Genomic DNA, 16,995 nt, shown 5'->3' on the forward strand with positions numbered 1-16,995 from the left:
GTCCTTCAACTTCAACAGGATGCCCAAACCCTGCTGGTGAAAACCATCCCCACACACGATGCTGCCACCTCCACGTTTCACTGTTGGGATGGTGTTTGTTGAGGAATAAGCAGTGTTCAGTTTGTGCCCCATACTGCATTTTGAGTTTTGACCAAACTGCTTCATTTTTGTCTCATCCGACCAAAATCTCCCACATTTTAGCTATGGCTTGACATGCTCTGCTATGGTCTTTCTTCAGCAATGGCTTCTTTCTAACCCCCTTGTCATATAGGCCAGTTAGGTAAAGAGCTCTTGACATCTTTGACCGCTGCACCATCACTCCAGTCTCTGAACTCTAGCTCTTTCAGAGTAACTAGGCTTTCCTCACAGAGACCCCTTCTCGCTCTGATGCTGACTTTTGAGGGTCGGCCTTGTCCAGGCAGCGCCTGGGTGGTATGATGCAGTTCCCGCGTCCTCACAATTGATCCAACAACGCTCACTGGGATATCTAAACTTTTGGATATTATTTTGTGGCCTTTTCCTATCTTGTGCAGGTCTATAACTTTATCTCTGATTGCCTTAGAACACTCTTTGGTCTTCGTTCTCACAGCCTTCCTTCAGACTGTCAGTCTGACCCATAGTACCTGAAATAAGGGGATCCATTCAGAAAGGGGGAACTTCTTAAATGATCCACACGTAAAGGCCAATTGCAATCCAACTGTGTCCTCGTTAGGGCAAAAGATTTCATCTGTGAAAACCCGTAGCTTCCTCAGCACAGCGGTTGAATATTTATGGGAACAGCATTTTTCAGTTAGTCATTTGTCACTGAATAAAGTCATTATCAGTTTAATAATAGTCATTACTTAAAATAATGATCAGTTTAATAATAGTCATTACATGGAATCATTATCAGTTTAAACGGATTTTGAGTCAGTCTTTTAAAATAAAATGACAGCACAAATGAACAAAGTGCCACTTGCACTCCAGAGGAATCTGGTGTCTTTTGAGGGTGATAAATACTTTTGCCAGCCCCTGTAAGCGGAACATAGCGTTAATGGTCCTGTGAGAAAACAACCAGTTCCACAGCTCGGCAAAGGCAGCAGTGGTGAAAAGCGTCGTCTAGATAGATGTTAGGTGTTAAAAGCTTTCGCTTCAGAACAACAATTCAGAATCACTACGGCTCTGTCAGCTCTTCTGCCCACCTAAGCTCCCGAGGTGACTTAACTAAGTCATCAGAAACATATGTCAGGCATGAGACGAGATGAGGTGTAGCAACGGTGCATCTTTCTTAAGACGAATAAAACTCACCCGCAGCAGCTCGGCTTCCTCGCAGCGAAGAGGGAGTTTATCTCAACACTCGCACTTTGAAAACATTTGTTTGCCGCTTGCTTTGGGTCCTCGGTTTCATGCAGCCTGTAGACGCTACATCTCCACATGGAGTACAACTCCACTCTGTGTAATTAGCGCAGCTCCGAGCTTCACTCCGCCCAGCGCTGCGCGTCAGCGCAGGGTTGCACGGCGCCGCGGCTGCGCAGAACCTGCGATTTGTATGCCACGCGTGCGAGGAATTTTGTGATGACGATGATTTGAAGATCAGTGAATTCTGCGCAAGCCCTGTGCTCCCACGACGCCCGCAAGTTTTCATGCCTGTGGAGTTTGGGCAAAGAAAGCCAGCTGATTTACTCTCCTGCAGAAGAAAGAAAACGGATTCTTTGATAGTTTCGTTGCTGTTTTATGGAGCTTTTTTGGGATAAATCACGTATTTGCTCAAAGCGAGGTATAAAAGGGTATTCGAGACAACTAAAAAAACCTTTTAACTTCATACATTTATGTAATGCATTACGAAAATGGCGTTAAAAGGAATGGACAGAGACCAGTTCTGTCAACCTTGCGCTCTTTACGCATCATTTTAACTTATATGTGTCGAAATACCGGAAAACCGAAATACCCAAAACTTCAGACTCCAGTTTCACAGGCACTGAGCACGGACTTCACTCACTGACTAGCCATCCTGTTTCCCTCTCACTGCCAAAGCTCGGACTCGCCTTCGTGTAAAAATTGACCAGCGTCTCCCTCTATTGGTCAAACTGGGGAAGCACAAATTCCATTTAAGGGGGAACTCCACTCACGTTTCAAAAGTTCTGCGTTATTAAAGTAGTTCATATGTAAATAAAGCCAGACAGGTCTGGTGTGAAATGGTGCCTTCTACAAAAAACGTGACGACTCAGATTTCTTTACAGTGGTGACGATAGCAACCAGGGGTCACGGTGTCCACACTGCTAAATAAATAAATATAAAACCGACTCAAGCGACCAGTGAATCCACACAAATCTTCGGAGACTACATATACAATGTTCACAATTTTAAAATAGTGGTAAATCTGAACAAATAGGTTTTTTGTGTTCATTTGCCTTACGACAGGCACGGCCTTGGAGGGCCACGTTCCTCTCCACCACAAATACATTCAAACAATACGTTTCAGAAAACGTCAAAAACCTTCTATCAAAACTATTGTCAAAGTGTCAGACACCAGGTAATGCATTTATAACCACTGTATTTGATAACTTTCTTTGAGGTAACTACAACAGGCGTTAAACACTTCTGGTTCCTATCACCACCACTGGAAACAATTCCGAGTCATGAAGTGTCTCTAGGATGAACACATCGAACCTCACACAACGTATTTTTGCAAATTTCTGCAAAAATTGAGAAACTGATGCCGGTCCACTTTAGACGTCCAAAAAATTCTCATGTGCTTTTAAAGCTTAAGAGTGAAAGCTCATCTGCCAATCCAAAGGCTTTCTGAGCTCATATTTAGTAAAATGAAACAGTACATTCTATATTTTATTGAAGCTTAAAAACAAATGAATATACTTCACATCTAATAAACACATATATAATCTATGTACAAACAGGAGTGTGGAAAAAGTTATTTCACATGTGATTTTGCCTCAGAATTCCATCAATTAGTTTGCACAGTTCAACTAAGAAAAGTTCTCAACAATCTTGTTTCTTACATTAAGTTATACATATACTCTATATATATATATATATATATATATATATATATATATATATATATATATATATATATATATATATATATATATATATATATATATATATATATATATATATATATATATATATATACATACACACACACACACATACATATACATACACACACACACACACACACACACACACACATACATATACATACACACACACACTCTATACTACTAAAAAGACGACTCTTCAAGGGTTCTTTAGTAAAGAGAATGGTTCGATTTAGAATCATGAGTTGTATATGGAAAAATGTCATGTTTAAAATGGATCTTTGCATGGCAAAATGGTTTTTCAGACTGATGAAAATACGTTGATTGTAACAATAGCAGAACCCTTTTTTGGTGTCATAGAACATTTTCTAAAAGGTTCTATATAGAACCATATATAGCATTCTCCATCATTCTGAAGAACAATTTCACCATGCACAGAAGCATTTGATCATGAAATGACTTCATACAGAACGCGTGGTTCTAAATAAAACCATTCCCTTTACTAAAAAAAAAATCCTTGAACGTCTCTTTAAAGACAGAACAGGAGGTACGTGTACATCTATCAGGAGAAAAACTCAGAAATAATTAAACTAAAAATGTTAAAAGGCTAATCAATAACAGATTTAAATTCGGCTTTCTCCCAAAAATACTGAGGAGCAGCTTGTCAGGTCCAGGCAAAGCTAAATCCAATCAAATCAAACCATTTCCAGCAGCTTTCATGACATTAAATTCAGGAACATTCTCAGTCTGTGCCTGACAAACTGACTCTCATGACAAAACAGAACTGACCATTTACATCACTACACTTTTCACCCTGAGCAAGAGTTGCTGAATAACAACCAGACAAGAAGTGGTACATGTATAAAAAATAAAAACCCCAGCAAAACATGACATGAGATCCAATGTACAGACAGCAAATAAACTTGGCTAAAATGGTTAATACAGGCCGTTACTGATCTACACATGCTCCGCCCACAAAGGTGTTCTTTCATGGCAAGGTTGGACAAGCTTTGCAGAACGTACAAAAATCCCTTTCAACCTAATTAGAAACTGAACACACATTAAAAAATGCTTCTTCAAATAAAGGCAATGGTTCTGTATAGAACCATAAACACTCAAAGAAACATTAGCATGTGGAAATCGATCTTTGTTTGGTCAAATGGTTCTTCTCTGTGATGGAAAACCTGTACAGTGTTGGTTAAATGGTTCTGTATATAGCTCCAAAAGGGGCTCCATTATTGTTAAAGAACCCATTTTCAGTGGTATATAGAACCCTTTCTGCTAAAAGTGTAGTGAGGAACCTGTATTTGTGGGAAAGTTTCCAGTCTGCATACAGCATACATACAACAGGTGTCTAGCATAACACTAAACTAAAAACTCAGGATTATAACTGTAGTATCTCTAAACTGAGTACACTAGTTTCTCATTATATGAAGTGGGATCTTTGATTTTTTTCCCCTGGCAACAGTTGCTATGAAAGAACATATTTGGACAGAGCATGGATAGGTCAGTTGCTCTATGCATATTCAAAACAAAACATCTTAATCCATCCAAGAGGACTGTCAAACAAATAAAATTACCTATGAAAAGTTTACACTAATTCAGCTGAAAGCGTTCACAAGCTTTCATATGCATTTGCTCTATGTGCCGAGTCCCCAGTCTCAGTCCTGGTGGCCCACTGTCTTCCATGGCTTCATATTTACTCTAAGTCTAACATCAGCTACTGAGGACTGTGGTAATTAGTTGATAAGTTGCATTGGCAGCGTTAGGGCAAGCAGAATGCCGAATCGCTTAGGACAGTGAGTTCCCAGCACTGGGAATGGGCAGCACTGTTTGAGAACCGGTAAAGAATGTGGTGGTGGGGAGTGGGTGGGAATCAAATGGGTTTGGTGGTGCTGTTGTAGACGAGTTTCTCTGTGTCCTCCACAGGAAATGAATGTGAACCGTTGACAGCAACATGTTGGTGCCTGGGTTGTGCCGGCTTCTTGCGCTTCAGTAAGCAGTAACCAATCACAGCTATCAGGACTAGAATGGCCAAGCCCAGTGCCGCAGCTAAGGCAATGGAAGCTGAGGGAAGGAGGGGCATAACAAGAGAGGCTGTTACTGAGATTATAATGTGTAGATAAACACTTTGAAATTTGTGAGTTTTGTGGAGGTAAAACGTGTCCAAGCCATTTATAAACCTGACAGGTTGTGCAGCTGATAAATGAACAAAGATATATATATATATATATATATATATATATAAAATCTTGCCATTAACACACATTGACTGGCACTTAACATAACACATTCACTTTGAGATTCACTTATCATGCATGTTACAGGGACAGAATATGAACACGCATGCATATCCACACATTCTATACCTCCACACACATATTTACACATAGTTTTTAAAAGGTTAGATTAGAGTCAACAGTACTTTTCTGTACTGTTTGAAACACTCTGAATATAATGGCAACTGTTAGCTTTCACACACTTGCCTTAAACTGCATTGAGTCATTAAGTGAATTAAGTGATCTCAACACAGAATGACATTGTAGGTGTATTCAAAAATATATGAAAAATAAATTAAATCATGCCTTTAGAACTGAAAATTGTATTAACCACGATAATGAGTATTGTTACACTCTTGGTAATATTAATGCTCCTAATGATGTGATCTTTTTCTATATGAAACAATGAAAGATGATTTCTAATTATGTAATTCCCATACTGGGCTCCCTTCCAGTAGACAAAGATGGTGTACTGAAACAACGTGTTTCATGCGGGTTTTCTGGTTGTTTTCACGTATAAAATTCAAACCTACACAATATGGCCACAATTATTCAGACACCCTCCTGATTACTGAATTCAGGTATTTCAGCCACACCCTCTTCAAAACACTTGGAGTAGAATGGCTTGTACTAAAGAGCTCAGTGAATTTTAGCTGTGGCACTGTCATAGGACACCACCTTGGCCACAAGTCAATTTGTTTAATTTTTTCACTGCCTGGGCATCAGTGCCTGACCTCACAAATGCTCTTTTGATAGAATGGGCACAAATTCCCACATACACACTTCCACTCTTGTGGAAAGCTTTCCCAAATTGGGTGGAGGCTGTTGGGGACAAATCCATATTAATGCCTGCGGTTTTGGAATGTGATGTCCAAAAAGCTTATATTCATATGATGCTCAGGTGTCCACATACTTCTGGCCACATAGCGTTTGCTCTTCTAAGAAACATTACATCCAATATGCAAAGGCTGCAAAGATTTGCCACAGATCATGTGTGTTGCAGCCAGTGGTAAGCTGAAAGGAAGTAAAAGTGTCCATTCTGAAGCCTGTCTTCAACTTTTCTGCCGGCTACATCCAGTTACTTTGACCTATCACCAAGGCGAGGCTCAGTTTCAGTCAACTTTTTCCAGTTCATTTTTATGGCCAAGTGTCATACACAGGGGTGGAAAATACTTGTGCAATTGTAATAGCTGTTATTTTTGCATATTTGAATTTCTTTGCTCATTAGCTTTCAAACAGTAGGTGAAAAAAGGTCAATGTGTTTAAGTGATCAAATCAAATGAATTAAATGAACAAGTTAGTAAGACAAACAGCTTCCATTTAGCTTTTGTCTGAAAGTGATGTCAAACATTTATTTCTCAGGACCATCATAACTGCCCGCATAGTTCTCATGTTAAAATCTGTAAAATTTCCTCTTTGGAATGATGCCAGCAGACCCCAATGCAGAGGATTGTCTTCAGCTCTCAGGATTTTTAGAAAGGACATAAGCAAGACTACATGGCGTGGGTTTGAAGGAAGTGTCTGTTCATTTCAGCATGCTGCTAGCATAATGTGCATAGCTTTTAGCTTCCATTACTTGTTAGCTACATTAGCCTTGTAACCCCAGCGCAAAACTAAAGAAACAAACTTTGGACACCAAATATGTTATATTTATACAGACTAAAATTTGTGGAAAAAAGAAGAAATGTGTAAATAACATTTTTGGCCTGAAGTACTACTTTACATTGCAACGTCAACAAAGAGTATGAATCAAAACACGCATTGAAAACATAAATTTTATATTTCCAAGAGCCTGTTTAGGGCCTTGCATTAACATGTGCTTTGCTTCCAGATCATAACTGAATAAACTTTGGCCAGATTCTGTTTATTCTTTTTATAACCTTTTCCAAAAAAGTTGGGAAGCTGTGCAAAATGTAAAGAAAAACAGAATGTAATGATTTGCAAATCATCTAAACCGCATATTTAACTGAAAGTAGTACAAAGAAAACAAATCAAACGTTAAAAATTTGAAATTTTATTTGGCCTGGAGTGCAAGAAGTCTCTTGGTTTGGGGCCCACTTCAGCCCCAGCCATCTTCCATCTTTCGTTTCCTTGTTTATTCTCTCTGCTGATCAGCACTCAGCAGACTCATTTATGCTCCTATATTTGTAAACGTGTTCAAGATCCATCTCGGACCACCTCCAAATGTTGTTAGTCATCCTATCATAATCTGCTCTAAATGTGTCCTTGTGTGTGTTTACAACTGGCTTTTCATGCAATCAAGTGAAATCTAAACATTCAATCCTCAAAGACGCATGTTAATGCAATGTGTAAAACAGGTTAAAAATACAACCCTCATCAAATGAAATTTCAGAAGAGGGTTAGTAGAGTTCTGACAATTACCTGTATTGCTGTCCCCTGTATGTTCCTCAAAGGCTGCCTGTCTGAGAAAGACATCATTTTCTGCAGTCATAGGGCCAAACATTAGTAACTGATATACATACATTCTACGTAGTCACTCCAAAAGCTGGAGTTCCTTATAAAAGTTATCATGAAGTTCTGATCAACAAAGTGATCAATGTGTCCAGCAAAAACTCACCGGTCACATCCTTGCAGACCTTCATGCAGTGCTCCTCTGCTTTAAAGCGATTATCATTGCCGTCGCAGCCCCCATAGTTGAAACGCTTGCACTGACGCTCGTATGGGTTGTAATACCAAAGTGTAAAACTAGCCCGGCAAGGGCCTGTGACTGGAGGCTGTGTGCAACGAGCTGGAGGGGAAAAAAAACAAAAAAAAAAAAAAAGGAGAGAGAAAAAGACTTGGTTTAAAGAGTAGAAAGGAAAGAATTACTGAAAGAATAACCATGAAAACAACAGTGCACACACAAACCTTTGTCCACATCCACAGGCATGTCAAGCAGTTTGCGGAACTTTGTCCCCACTGTTTAGGAACAGAAAGAAATTCTTAACAAAAAAAGATAGACAAAAATGTGTATGTTGACTTCTATGATTATTTAAGCCAACAATCATAGTTAAACAGCCAAAGAAGCGTGTATGACCGTTGCAAAAGACTTGGAACACAGGTTAGGAACCCTAACCCTAACCATACTTCGACTTGGTTATAACGTTTTGCTTAAATTGCAAAGTAACAAAACTTGATTCCTATGCCCAAGACATTAATCCATCAGAATGTATTACTGTAGTAAAATTGAACATGGGTACCTACATTTGTCACACTGTTCTTCATCAGAGCCATCACTGCACTGCTTGTCCTGATCACATTCAAGCTCTTTGTCTATGCAACATCCATTAGCACAGGTGAACTTCTCTGGTCCACAAGGCTCTCCACACTGCTCAGCTGCAAAAATGTTAGTGAGTTTCATAAACTGAGAGGAACAAGGACAATTAATGAAAAATGAAAGGGCTTTTCTTGCTCAGTTTAGTTTTCCCTGCTTCAACACACCCACTTCAAACCAAGAAGGGTTTGTTCGTTAGCTGATAGAGAAGGAAAACTACTGGAACACAATTATTTTAATAGCACATTCTGGGCTACCATAGGCTTGTTTCATGCCAGAAGCTACGCACCACAGCAGAACAGTCATTTGGTTTCTGTTCATCACCTCTTATTTTTTCAGTTATCTTATCATGGTGGTGTTTTATGTTCAGATTTATCTTATCGAACTGTATTGTTATTATTTAAAAATGATGGTTATTTACATACATGCATAACTGGTAATGACATCTGCTGATGTCATTGATACTGTGGGTAGCTAATATCAACCAACCAATATATCAGTTATGCCCTGCAAAATACTGTTTAAGACAAGACAGAGACTAAGACTGGATTAATAAAACTACGTCTAGCTACAATGAGCTCAGTGGTTAGAGGTGAATGATACTGGCGTAGTGGGGATTGACAAGACTACAAACAAAAGACTTTGAGCACATTATGCTCAGGTTACCTTTCTCTGTTGTCTGCCAGTAAATTTCTTGGATGATCTACCTTCCCACATAGTTTAGTAGCAATCTGAATCTAATGCTCCAACTGCACAAGGTGTTCTAAACAGGATGCATTCTTGGTGACCACTAATATGTGGCATTAAGAACTTACTGGGAATTTCAATTGGACCATGTCTCCCTCCTCCTGCAATGGTCTTCACTGCATTAGAAATAGGAATAACATTGTGAGTGATAAACATCAACATGTTACAACATGACAGAATCAACAACACCACACAGTCTTGTGGTTAGGTTTCACATTGTTTAACATGCTCAGTACCGGAGACTTTATCACAGGCATTCAGGCATTCTGCCTTGGACAAGTAGTTGTTGCGGTTTTCTTTACATCCTCCAAAGGTAAACTCCTCACACTTCTCGGACGCTGCATTGTAGTGCCAACGAGGGAAAGATCCACGACAGGGCCCTGCCTTCTTAGGCACCAGACAATGATCTGAAAAATGAAACGTACACTTTTTGACCACATTCAATGATCTAAAAATGTTTCGTATAAATAATTCCTGCATTGTGTGATGTCATCATCAGAATACAAAACTACTAGGAACATTATTACATTTCCCAGCTTGAGTAATCATAACATAAAAGAATATATCATCACCATCAAAACAAAACCTCATTTCTTCCAGATGGTAAGTTTACAGGAGATGAAATAACGTCCTTGATTTTTTTAATGGAAATTAATGTAAACAGATATTTTTTCAAGTAATTTTGGACTGTTTTTATTGATTCATTCATCTTGAAATGTTTACACAATAACAAAGGCAGCAGGTGTTTTCAAAATCTCAAAAATATCTTTAAATAGTTTTTTTTTCACCTATAAACTTTAATATTTCTGAAATATACCATGCAGCAATTTTGAAAGGAACTCAGAAGTTAGCTTTCACTGTGAGATGTGCGTGTGAAAAAAGAAATATAAATATGATGTCACAGGAAGGCATGTGGTCAGTAAAGGTCTTTTCAAACAAAGCCTGCAGCTATGTAAAGAAACCTGATGGTCTACTGTAGATGTTTGTAATGATCAAGGTGTCTTTAAGTAACATTCTATTATCCATTAAATGTAACTGAACTTTAAGCTAGCGCTGTCGCTTCACAGCAAAAAGGGCCTGGGTTGCATTCCCACTTGAGCGACCAGGGAACTTTCTGTGAGGAGTCTCCCCATGTCTGCGTGAGGTTTCTCCCCACAGTCCAAAGACGTTCAGTCAGGCCAACAGTTTACACTAAATTGCCCCTAGGTGTGAATGTGTATGTGTGTGTGTGTGTGAATGTATACATCTGTCTGTTTGCCCTGAAATGGACTGACGACCTGTCCAGGGTGTATCCTGCCTTCCGCCCAATGACAGCTGGAATAGGCTCCAGCACCCCCTTACACTCCAAAAGGATAAACAGTTTAGAAAATGTGTGTGTGTGATCTTGACATTCAGTGTGAAAGCTGAGTATGAACGATTCCATTAAATTTAATCAACTCCAATGTCAATAAACTCCTTGTCAATAATTTAAGTATCTGTACTTACTTACATGGCTACAACAAGCTGTAAAGCATTAATAAGATCAGGACGCATCAAAAGAGCACAAGGAAGTCTGTAACAGTATTAAACTGTATCCAAGATGACAGGAAAGGATAAAACTACCTTCCTATAATTCACCAATACTATGTGCCAGAGGTGAAAAAACCTACTTTAAACTGGCAGCTACTAGTGACTGATACTGTCCTTGCTGTCAAGTGTCAACTTGTGATCATGAAAAGTTCATCCTTATTGAATCAAAATTGAACTGAATGACTACTTTTAAAATCAAAATCAGAGAAATAACAAATCCAACGGTTTCCTAGGTAACAAAAAACAAACAAACAAACAAACAAACAAACTAGTAGTGGTCTACAGGAACAGCGTGAAAACGCTTGTGAAACTGGAGCAGAAAACCAGCTAAACCAGTTTCATTACCTCACAGGCGAAAACAAATCACCAAAAACTTGAGGCATTTCCTGTTTCTTCTGAACTCTGAAATAATTCTCGGGTCTTTTTTACTTAACTAAACAACTCTTGGTACATTTTAACAAGGACCTTTTTATGGCCAGGATGAAGAGGTTGAGTTGTTGTCATAAAAAGCATAGAGAATAAAGTAACAGCTATCAAATCAGCTCATAGCAAGATGGAAAGTGTAAAACAACTTTTATCACAATGGGATTTTTTTTTTTTTTTTTTTGTCCTGGACAAACAACAGCTGCCCCCTTTCCCTGGCCATTACAAAGCAGAACCAAGATAAAAGGACAGATTACAACATGCAACATGTTTAAACATCTCTTCTCAGATTCTAAAGTAAAAATGAATCTGTATGAAAATGTATTGTTGAATTTTTTTTTTCCTGTAACAGACACAGATATCATCTCAAAAACAAAGCTGAAACAACATGCATGAACTCTGGAGAAGAACAAGACTGCTTTTATGAGTAAACAGTTGTGATTAACTGCTTTCATATGAGACAGCACTTAAGATTAACTGGTTCTGTATGAATCAATCTAATATGTGTCAGTTGCATATATATTATGATAGATAATAATAGTATACCAGCAGTAGACTTGTATATGTAGGCAAAAGTAGTTCCCCCTACACTAAAACCAGTTACATAATGTTCTTGCTTCAGCATTAATTTGCAACAATTCCATTTGGTCCACGGTGACTTACAGAAGTGCTTTGTTGTCCACATGGAAAATCTATATGGCAGTGCCAACAGCTCAGAGTCTAATGTTTTCATTACACAAAGGCACTACAGAGTTGTGATACCATGTAATAAAGCTTGGCGAAACAGTTTACATATTTATTTCAAAACAAGTACTCACGGTGCGACTGCTCAGGTGTGAGGACCAAGACTGTGACCTCTGCAGAGCTTGACTGGCCAGCACTGTCTGTTACAGTCAGCCTGAATTTATACACCCCAGGAGATAGATTAGGCACAATTACTTGATCGGGATATTGTGTGGATTTCTGAAAGGAATGCACATGAAGGAGGTTTACGTCAAAGCACTAAGATCCAGTATCACATTAACCAGTGCTGAAATCTTGATGGATGGCTGGAAACACATGGTAAGAATGAAGGGGTCAGGTTATCGTACCTGCCAGAAGAACAGCTTACATCTCTGAAATGGTGACTTTGCCGAGAAAGGTAACTGTGTCCTTAATGTCCGTTAACAGAACTTTAAACATCATCTGAAAAGGGAACCTACTGGTCCATTCATCATGATGCGTTCAAAGGCATCTGTGCATGTAGTCACAAAGCCTCTGGGAGTAGGAGTGCTGATCTAGGATCAGATTCCTCTCTTATTTTCTATGATTTCAATGACATTACATGTCCAAGATAAGCAACTCTGAGAAGATTTCTGAACACATGCCCTGTTTTCTAAATAGTGTAAAAAAAATTAATAACCAAAAATTAAGAAAAAGGGCTATGAAGTTTCCAATGCACTATGCTGTTTGGCAAGTCACTCAATCTTTAGGCACCCATAAATATAATGAGCAAGAATATCACTGTTGTCGGAACAAAACTTTGTATCTCCATTTTTGTCAGAATTTGAAAATGCCTATTGCCTTTTACAATTTCATGATGAATGGACCAACAGAAATGACCCAAAATTATCGGGGGAAAAAAAAGTCTGGTTCCATTGACTTACACTGCAAATAAACGTTTTTTCCTTCTCCTGTAAAGTTACCATTTTGGAGATACAAGGTTTTGTCCCAACAACAGCGATATAAATACGACATTTGGTTGTGCTTACATTCTGCAGCAATTCAAACAAAAAACAGCTGGAAAATGGTGGTCACACTAATGAGGAAATTTTGTTTCATGACCCTCTCAGTAGTTTGCAAAATTTCAGACAACTTCTTTCAGCAAAAATGTCTAGTTTATATTTCTGTTCAATATAAACATAAATGAAAACGTTCCATCAAGAGTGCTTTTTAGGCTTGTTCATGTGTGTCAAAAGACCAAAAGAGGTCACCTTAACAGTAACACAAAGATCCTAAAGAAATTTGAGGGGTGCCACCTACCTCAATGGCAGCTGGGGAGCTTCCAGACACCAGCTCCCATTGGTACTCTACGATTTTACGGTCATCTCTACTCTCGAAGCCGTTGAGTGTGACTGGTTCATTAGGCTGCATCACTCTGTCCTGTCCTGCTATCGCTATAGGGGGCTTGTCCTCTTCACCTGAGCAAGCCAGGAAGGCAAAAGAAACATCACAAAGGCAAAATGATCACATTCAAAACAACAAACCAATGATATTATCTACAATCAAGCAAGTCAGTGCCCAACTAAGACAGGGGAATGAGGCATGTCTGAGACTTCAGGAGAATTTCATCAGGTAAGCAGAAGAATCTTGAATAACAGGAACATGTTCCATTCTAATTCAAGCAGCTTGATGAACAATCAAAACTTTTTAAAATGAAGATGTTACAAGAATGAACAACTCAGTGGCTACCAAACAGACGTGTGAACAGGCAGCGGAGCTGTAGCCCAATCGTCGAAATCCCTGCAGGTGTGGACTTGTACAATTATTCTCTAACACAAGTCACACGGCTCCAGTTTCTGTTTATCGTGGAAGCTCCTGACAAAACCGTCTACATGCATGTTAGAAACTGTGAACAGGAAGCAGCTCCATAAATCAAGTATATTATAAATAATCAGAATAAAGGCGAATTTACAGCCAGTCAAATTAAGAGATTAGAGTGGAAATTTGCCACTCAAGCTCTTCAAAAAATTGGTATATTTGCTTCCTCCCAATTATGTACATTTCACTGCTGTCAGAACAAACCTCATGTGCCCAAAACATTTATTTTACAGGAGAAGGACAAAAGCTTATTAACTTTCACTGTAAGTTATTGTAACAATATTTTAAGCAATTTTGAGCATTTGTATCAGCCTGCTTGTCATAAAATTTTGACATTGTGTAAATGGGATTTTTTGACTATGGAAAAATCACATCAGAAATGAAGATAGGGTTTTGTTATGACAGCACTGACATGAAAAGATATTAATAGTGGTACATTTTCAATACAATTTCAAGTGGTTCACTTTCATACAAACATCGTGTTTAAACATATTTTGAATGGTTGTTTAAACCCCCCTCCCCCCCCAAACCTTCAAATAAAATCACAATTGAGTATATAAGTGATATCAGTGGTGGTCTAACGTTTCTCCTCAATTTAAATAAGAACATGAACATCTATTTCTAACACTTACTCGGAGTGTAATCCTTGAGGTAACTCCCAAATACAGAAGTCAGGACGTAGTTTTCGAAGCCCGTCTTCTTGACAAAGCGGCACACTTTCTTCTGCTTGTATAAGCAGTTGAAGGTGAAGCAGGAGCTGATGGTCCCCTCTTCACTACCACGCTCCATCAGGGCTAAGTTACATTGGGGGACTTTGCAGCAGGCAGACACGCAGTCTGAGGCTGTAGTGACCGAAGGACTGCCCAAGAAGGTGGCGCCCTCCTTCACAGACTCATCCGTGTCCAACACGAAGTCCTGCTTTCCCTTGGTGAATTTCTCAAGGCACTGCTGTCCGGAGTCCTGGCCCTCAGTTAGCGCCAGGAAAAACGCAGCGGCGACCACAGCCAGACAGCACAGCCGATAGAGAGTCATCCTGCTGTGGAGTGAAGTTTCCTCTCTGTGGCCTGAGGCGAAACCTGCTGAACACAAAACCTTCCTCTCAAAACTCGCCTTTTAGCAACAAGCTAGTCCGGTGAAGGAGGAGCCTGTGCCTTCAAAGTCACAACTGAGCGACCATTTACTGAATAAAACTTCATTATTTATACACACTCGACCAGACTGAGGTTAAGCCCAAGCTAAAAACTAAAAATGGGAACCTTTCCCAGTGTTAACTCAACAAGTTAGATCATTATTCCAGGTCTTGTAAACAAAACCCACACGAGGAAATGAACATTTCTCTACTTTTTCACCAGAAAACTGAAAAGAAAAGGAGGCCTATCCACCCCCCTCCCCCTCCCCCTCCAGCTCCAGCTCCCGCTCGGCCTTTACAATATCAAGTGTAAATCTCTTTAAACCCTAAATATTAACTCAATAACCCACGTCTGGGAAACTAGCCCATAAAAACAGCTGCTGAGAGGAACCGGAGAAACCTGGTGAGCACACAGCGAACGTCTGGACGCCTCTCAGTAAAACGTGAGAAGGTGAAGGTATTTTACCGTTTAAATCAGGTGTAGGTTAAAGCTGTGCGCCGCCTGATCTGTCCGCTGCCCTTGTGGGATGTCAGACTCGGTCCCTGAACTGGTTTCCACTGGAAATCACGACATCTGTAGCAGTAATAACTTAAGAGCTTAGATGAGTAAAGAAAATGACGTTCGACTGTTGTTTTTCAGGTGTGCCCGATACCTGAGTAACAGGAAGTGAAATTCAATGCGAAGAGGGCGACATCACAGACCACGCCCCTTTCAGCCGGGCACCTGGGTTTACCTGAGCGCGCTTAGTGTTCCCCTTTTTTCACATACCTGATTAGAAAATGTCAGGAAAGATAGAACTTCAGATAAGCTTGTGATACATTTTACATGGTTTCTATTTATTAACTCTGCTTTTTATACATTTTATGCTTTTCATGATCCAAGTAATCCCAGATATTCGATAATGTCGAAGCACACTTAATGGCTGTTTTGACTGGAAATTAAATAATTGAATACATGAAGGATGGTTATAGTGGTGTATAGTACTATATGTATTATAATAATATACTAATATATATTAGTATTAATCCGGCTTATGTTAAGCTTCAGAATACTGAGTCCCATATCCAGAATGCTGTTATTCTGAAATTGGCACTGCTTGGTTCTTTCACGTACAGCCTCTGAGAAACAGCACAGTGACAAAGTCTGAGCCTAAATCAGCATTTGATGCTTTATACACGTGGCCACAAGGTGGCAGTCATACATAAAATACTTTGTGATTTGATAGATTGTTAAAATATTCAAGGCCCCACACAGACAGCCCGGCTATGTATGGTACTGTGTAATGAGGTTGCATTTCAGAGATATGATTCATGACCAACTGTCATGCGTTCACTGGGACTCACAGCTCTTGCAGTCTCCTGTCTGACAAGCACAGAAGTGCACCAGCATGGAACAAGCACAGAAGTGCACTCTCACAAGTGCAATTCAGCATGTTATCACGTATTGCAGCACTAGTGTTTCTTTAAATCATCTTTATGGCTACAGGGAAATTGTACATGTACTCTTATTTTGTTATTGTCACATCTTGACTTTTTTATATATCTTCATGCCTATTCACTTCCAGTCCTGGCATTACACAGATTAATGCATGTTAAGTGTTTTTCCAACATGACTGATTCAACTCATCAGATTACTGCACTAAATTCTGCAGCGCTGTGTCAAATCAAATCAAGTCAAGTTTGTTGTCTCATGCATTCACAGTGCAGATCATTCAGGCTGGAACAGGATACTGCCTCTTGTGTATTAAAGCACCCCTTACAACAATATCAAATACCAAAACATCCATATATATCATTATTTGAGAAATTTAGACAAGTATATAATAACTATTTACATTACATGTGAATGGCTTTTGTCTGCATGACCATGTGTATCCATATTCATGATACAAATAAGGGTCAATCCTCATGGGACAAATATACTTCCATCCATCCATCCATCCATTTTCTAAG

General features: G+C 39.2%; 2 protein-coding genes across 5 annotated transcripts in view; both read right to left on the reverse strand.

Moving 5' to 3' along the window:
- Window positions 1-1,995, reverse strand: part of LOC108430640 (pleckstrin homology domain-containing family G member 3) — a 72,753-nt gene extending 70,758 nt beyond the window's left edge. For all 3 annotated transcript variants that reach the window (XM_037542184.1, XM_017703247.2, XM_017703246.2), the window contains exons 1-2: window positions 1,928-1,995; window positions 1,288-1,666 (exon numbers count right to left, since the gene is read on the reverse strand). The gene's annotated coding sequence lies outside the window, so the exon portion shown is untranslated. The remainder of the gene's footprint in view (window positions 1-1,287; window positions 1,667-1,927) is intronic.
- Window positions 1,996-4,123: 2,128 nt separating this feature from the next.
- Window positions 4,124-15,693, reverse strand: spint1a (serine peptidase inhibitor, Kunitz type 1 a). Of its 2 annotated transcripts, none has more exons than XM_017703244.2 (11): window positions 15,509-15,693; window positions 14,546-14,989; window positions 13,356-13,513; window positions 12,152-12,296; window positions 9,578-9,748; window positions 9,410-9,457; window positions 8,525-8,656; window positions 8,189-8,239; window positions 7,899-8,069; window positions 7,703-7,762; window positions 4,124-5,108 (listed from the first exon to the last, which is right to left on the reverse strand). In XM_017703244.2, the coding sequence occupies exons 2-11, from the start codon at window positions 14,943-14,945 to the stop codon at window positions 4,918-4,920; spliced, it is 1,527 nt and encodes a 508-aa protein (XP_017558733.1). In that variant the 5' UTR covers window positions 14,946-14,989; window positions 15,509-15,693; the 3' UTR covers window positions 4,124-4,917. The 2 variants fall into 2 exon arrangements, with proteins under 2 accessions (XP_017558733.1, XP_017558734.1); XM_017703245.2 differs by having other exon boundaries at window positions 14,546-14,992.
- Between the last annotated feature and the right edge of the window lie 1,302 nt (window positions 15,694-16,995).

The sequence above is a fragment of the Pygocentrus nattereri genome, chromosome 10, assembly GCF_015220715.1.
Source record: "Pygocentrus nattereri isolate fPygNat1 chromosome 10, fPygNat1.pri, whole genome shotgun sequence".
Classification (NCBI taxonomy): Eukaryota; Metazoa; Chordata; class Actinopteri; order Characiformes; family Serrasalmidae; genus Pygocentrus; species Pygocentrus nattereri.